This window comes from Lactuca virosa, chromosome 7 (genome assembly GCF_052849685.1).
Source record: "Lactuca virosa cultivar CGN04683 chromosome 7, Lactuca_virosa_CGN04683_v6, whole genome shotgun sequence".
Taxonomy (NCBI): Eukaryota; Viridiplantae; Streptophyta; class Magnoliopsida; order Asterales; family Asteraceae; genus Lactuca; species Lactuca virosa.
The window spans coordinates 17,103,960-17,107,496 of NC_136432.1; the positions used below are offsets into that span (position 1 = coordinate 17,103,960).

At 36.9% G+C, this 3,537-nt stretch overlaps 1 protein-coding gene across 1 annotated transcript; it reads left to right on the forward strand.

Moving 5' to 3' along the window:
* Positions 1–286: 286 nt before the first annotated feature.
* LOC145126433 (uncharacterized) lies at positions 287–2,005 on the forward strand. The gene is made up of 4 exons (XM_079061803.1): positions 287–494; positions 789–949; positions 1,037–1,097; positions 1,671–2,005. The coding sequence occupies exons 1-4, from the start codon at positions 287–289 to the stop codon at positions 2,003–2,005; spliced, it is 765 nt and encodes a 254-aa protein (XP_078917929.1).
* The last annotated feature ends 1,532 nt before the right edge of the window (positions 2,006–3,537 follow it).

Below are 3,537 nucleotides of genomic sequence, written 5' to 3' on the forward strand. Positions count from 1 at the left end.
TAATTGCTGATCTACTCTTTCAAAATAACTTGTATTCTCAGGAATCCAGTAGACAGGTACACTCCCGAAGCTTTTAAGAAGACTTCCTAGTACCGATCTGTGATTCTTGTCTTCTACTGTATCTACTTTGATGTTTGAATATGTAATGTTTAAACACTTATGTAAAACTTATGCTTATTAATGCAATGGTTGTTTGTACTTTGATTACTATAATGCATGTGTTTTGATACTTACATGACGTCCTCCGCCCCCGAACGTTTCCGCCGTCTTGGTTTGGGGGTGTGACATGGATGAGACTTGTCGCTCTAATTTCAGCAATGGGACTGGTGAGGCATATGTGCCTCCTTCTGTTGTGATGCTTCCAAGTTCTTCTACTTTGACTGAGGAAAAGGATTCAGTTAATTCCAATCCTTCAACCATCTTGTCAACTATGGTTACTAGATCTGGACGTAATGTTCACATGCCAGTTAGATTTAGTGATTATATTGTAGAGGGTAAACACAAATATGGAATTGAGAGATTTGTGAACTATTCAACTCTTAATAATGATACTCTTTGTTTTATTTCAAGTCTTAATAAAAATGTTGAGCCAAAAAGTTATAGTGAAGCAGCTTTAGAGCCAAATAAAGCTATGAATGAGGAGATGGAAGCCCTCTATAGGAATAATACCTAGGAAATTACTAACCTTCCTAAAGGAAGAAAAGCCATAGGATGTCGTTGGATTTATAAAATCAAATATAAATCCAATAGTGATATAGAAAGATTTAAAACCAAACTTGTGGCTAAAGGTTATAACCAAAGGGGAGGTATTGATTATGTGGAGACTTTTTCTCCTGCAGCTAAAATAGTAACAGTTTGTGTTGTTATTTCTTTAGTTGTTTATAATTCATGGCCTCTTTATCAACTTGATATTAACAATGCTTTTTTGTATAGAAATCTTTCTGAAACTGTTTATATGAGTCAACGTGAAGGATATCATTCAAAGGATTATATCAGAGTTTGTAGATTATTAAAATATCTTTATGGACTTAAACAGGCCCCTAGAAACTGGAATGAGAAATTGTGCTCTTCTCTTTCCAGTTTTGGATTCAAACAGAGTATATATGATTATTCTTTGTTTGTTAGAAATTTTCATGATACATTTGTTATGCTTCTTGTCCATGTGGATGATATCATTATAACTGAAAATAATAAAGCTGAATAAAATAATGTTAAAAATTTTCTAAATTCTCAGTTCTTAATCAAGGATCCGGGGGATCTAAAATAGTTTTTAGGTATAGAAGTGTTAAGAACTTATAGTGGTAGTTGTCTTAATCAAAGAAAGTATTACATGGAGTTACTTCATGAGCTTGGAGTGCTTGCATGAAAGCCTGTTAAAACTCCTATTGAATCTAATTTGGTCATTAAAAGGAGAGTGTGATTTGGATAAGTCATATTATTTGGTTAATATAACCGAGTATCAGAAGCTTATTGGTAAATTGATTTATCTAACAATCATACAACCTGACATTTCTTATGTTGTTTAGTATTAAGTCAGTATATGCACAAGCCCTATAAATCTCATGTTAATATTGCTTTCGGATTATTGAGGTATTTGAATAACAATACAGGTATGGGTATTCATTTGACTAAATCTAGTTCTTTTAATTTGATGGGGATTGTTGATGCAGACTGGTCTAAATGTTTATTTAGTCGAAGGTCTGTAACTGGTTATCTTGTTTACTTAGGTGGTTCTCTTGTCTCTTGGAAGAGTAAGAAACAAAGTATTATTTCTTGCTCCTCCACAGAGTCTGAATACATGGCTTTAGGTAGCATTACGTGTGAAATAATATGGATTTTAAAATTGCTTCATGATTTGGCTGTAAAACCTAATTTACCTGCTGATATTTTTTGTGATGATGAATCTACAATCAAATTAGCTTTAAATCCTGTATTTCATGAAAAGAAGAAACATTTTGAAGTTGATCTTCATTTTGTTAGGGAAAAAAATGAGAATGGAATTTAAAAAGTAAATAAAATTGTGTTATCAAACCAAAATGCAGATATATTAACCAAATCTCTTGGAAGTAATCAACATGAATATATTGTATGTAACAACGTAAATTTCCAAAATAATTTTTCATTTTCAAAACATACTTTTATTCATAAGATAATATCAAAACATAATGTATCCAATGTTATCATAACAAAACATATCCTAGAATCTCAAGACATAAACTCCATGAGTGTGTACGGATCATGTCGGCGCCTTCCTGCGATCCTCGCTAGTACCTGAAACACATAACACAACAACTGTAAGCATAAATGCTTAGTGAGTCCCCCAAAATACCACATACGCACATACTCCACTCAAGGCTATAAGACCTTCCGGTCACTGTGTCTCAGAGGACTTCCGTCCCACAACCCTGGTAGACCTTCCGGTCCTACCCGTAATGACCTTCCGGTCCATATCATTCTGACCTTCCGGTCCATATCATAATGACCTTCCGGTCCTTGTCATTCATAACATACAAAACACATACGCATCATATAACAGCATACAACACATACATCTCATAAAATATAAGACCTTCCCGTCACACATAGGTACCACTCTAGGTACAGTATAGTGAGAAGACTCACCTCGTACGATATCGGATAATCTCCCATGCTCGGATACCCGATCTAGCCTCCTCCTATCAACAGAATAACATCCCTAATCAATACTCTCTCATAATCTCAACTCTAATGATGGGTAGAAGACCATTCTACCCCTCCCAGAACACTCTTGAATCAGCTTGACCAAAACCCTAAGGTCAACTGAAGTCAACGGTCAAACTTTGACCCGACTCGTCGAGTGCACATGGGCGACTCGGCGAGTCCATGTGGGTCCTCTGAATCCTTCTAGCCTCACTTGGCACGTCGAGTCATCCCTCCACTCGATGAGTTACTCCTGTCACGAATCACGGGGCAACCCCGACACGACTCGTCGAGTCCACTTATGAACTCGGCGAGTTGCATCCATGGCAACACTCAAATGACCTTCTGAGGTCAGATCCGCTTCTCTAACCTATAGATCTGACCTTTCCATAACCACTAATCACGTAAAGGTGAAACCTTTACACTCATGCAACACATATATGGTTCCTTTTGAAGAAATAGCCTCAAAAATGGCAATCTAGGTTCATTCCTTCCATAACACTTCATAAAGCAAGATGGATAATGCTCTCTGGACCTCTATGGGTTAAGATCTGAAGTCTAACACATAAAGGGACCATAAGCTCATCAATTCAAGCCATAAAAAGGGTATAGAAAACCCTAGATTCATAGATCTTAACGAAAACAGAAGGAGAGTTCGATTTGCTACCTCAACACTGCAGATCCAAGCTTGGAAACCACGGATTAGCAACCCTCTTGACCTCCTCTAGCTGGAAACACCTTCTTCTTTGCAAAACAACACCAAAAAGGATTAAAATGGCTTGCTCTCACACACAACTCGCCCAAGCTCTCTAGGGTTTCTCTCTCTGGACTGGTAGCCGCAAATGAGGGCTATAAGGT

Bases quoted from the DNA above. Each gene is read 5' to 3' on its own strand.
- LOC145126433 (XM_079061803.1), top strand. From the start codon at position 287: ATGGATGAGACTTGTCGCTCTAATTTCAGCAATGGGACTGGTGAGGCA. The intron at 495-788 runs GTAAACACAAAT...TTGTGGCTAAAG, and splicing joins TAGTGATTATATTGTAGAGG to GTTATAACCAAAGGGGAGGT. The intron at 950-1,036 runs GTTTATATGAGT...GGACTTAAACAG, and splicing joins ATAGAAATCTTTCTGAAACT to GCCCCTAGAAACTGGAATGA.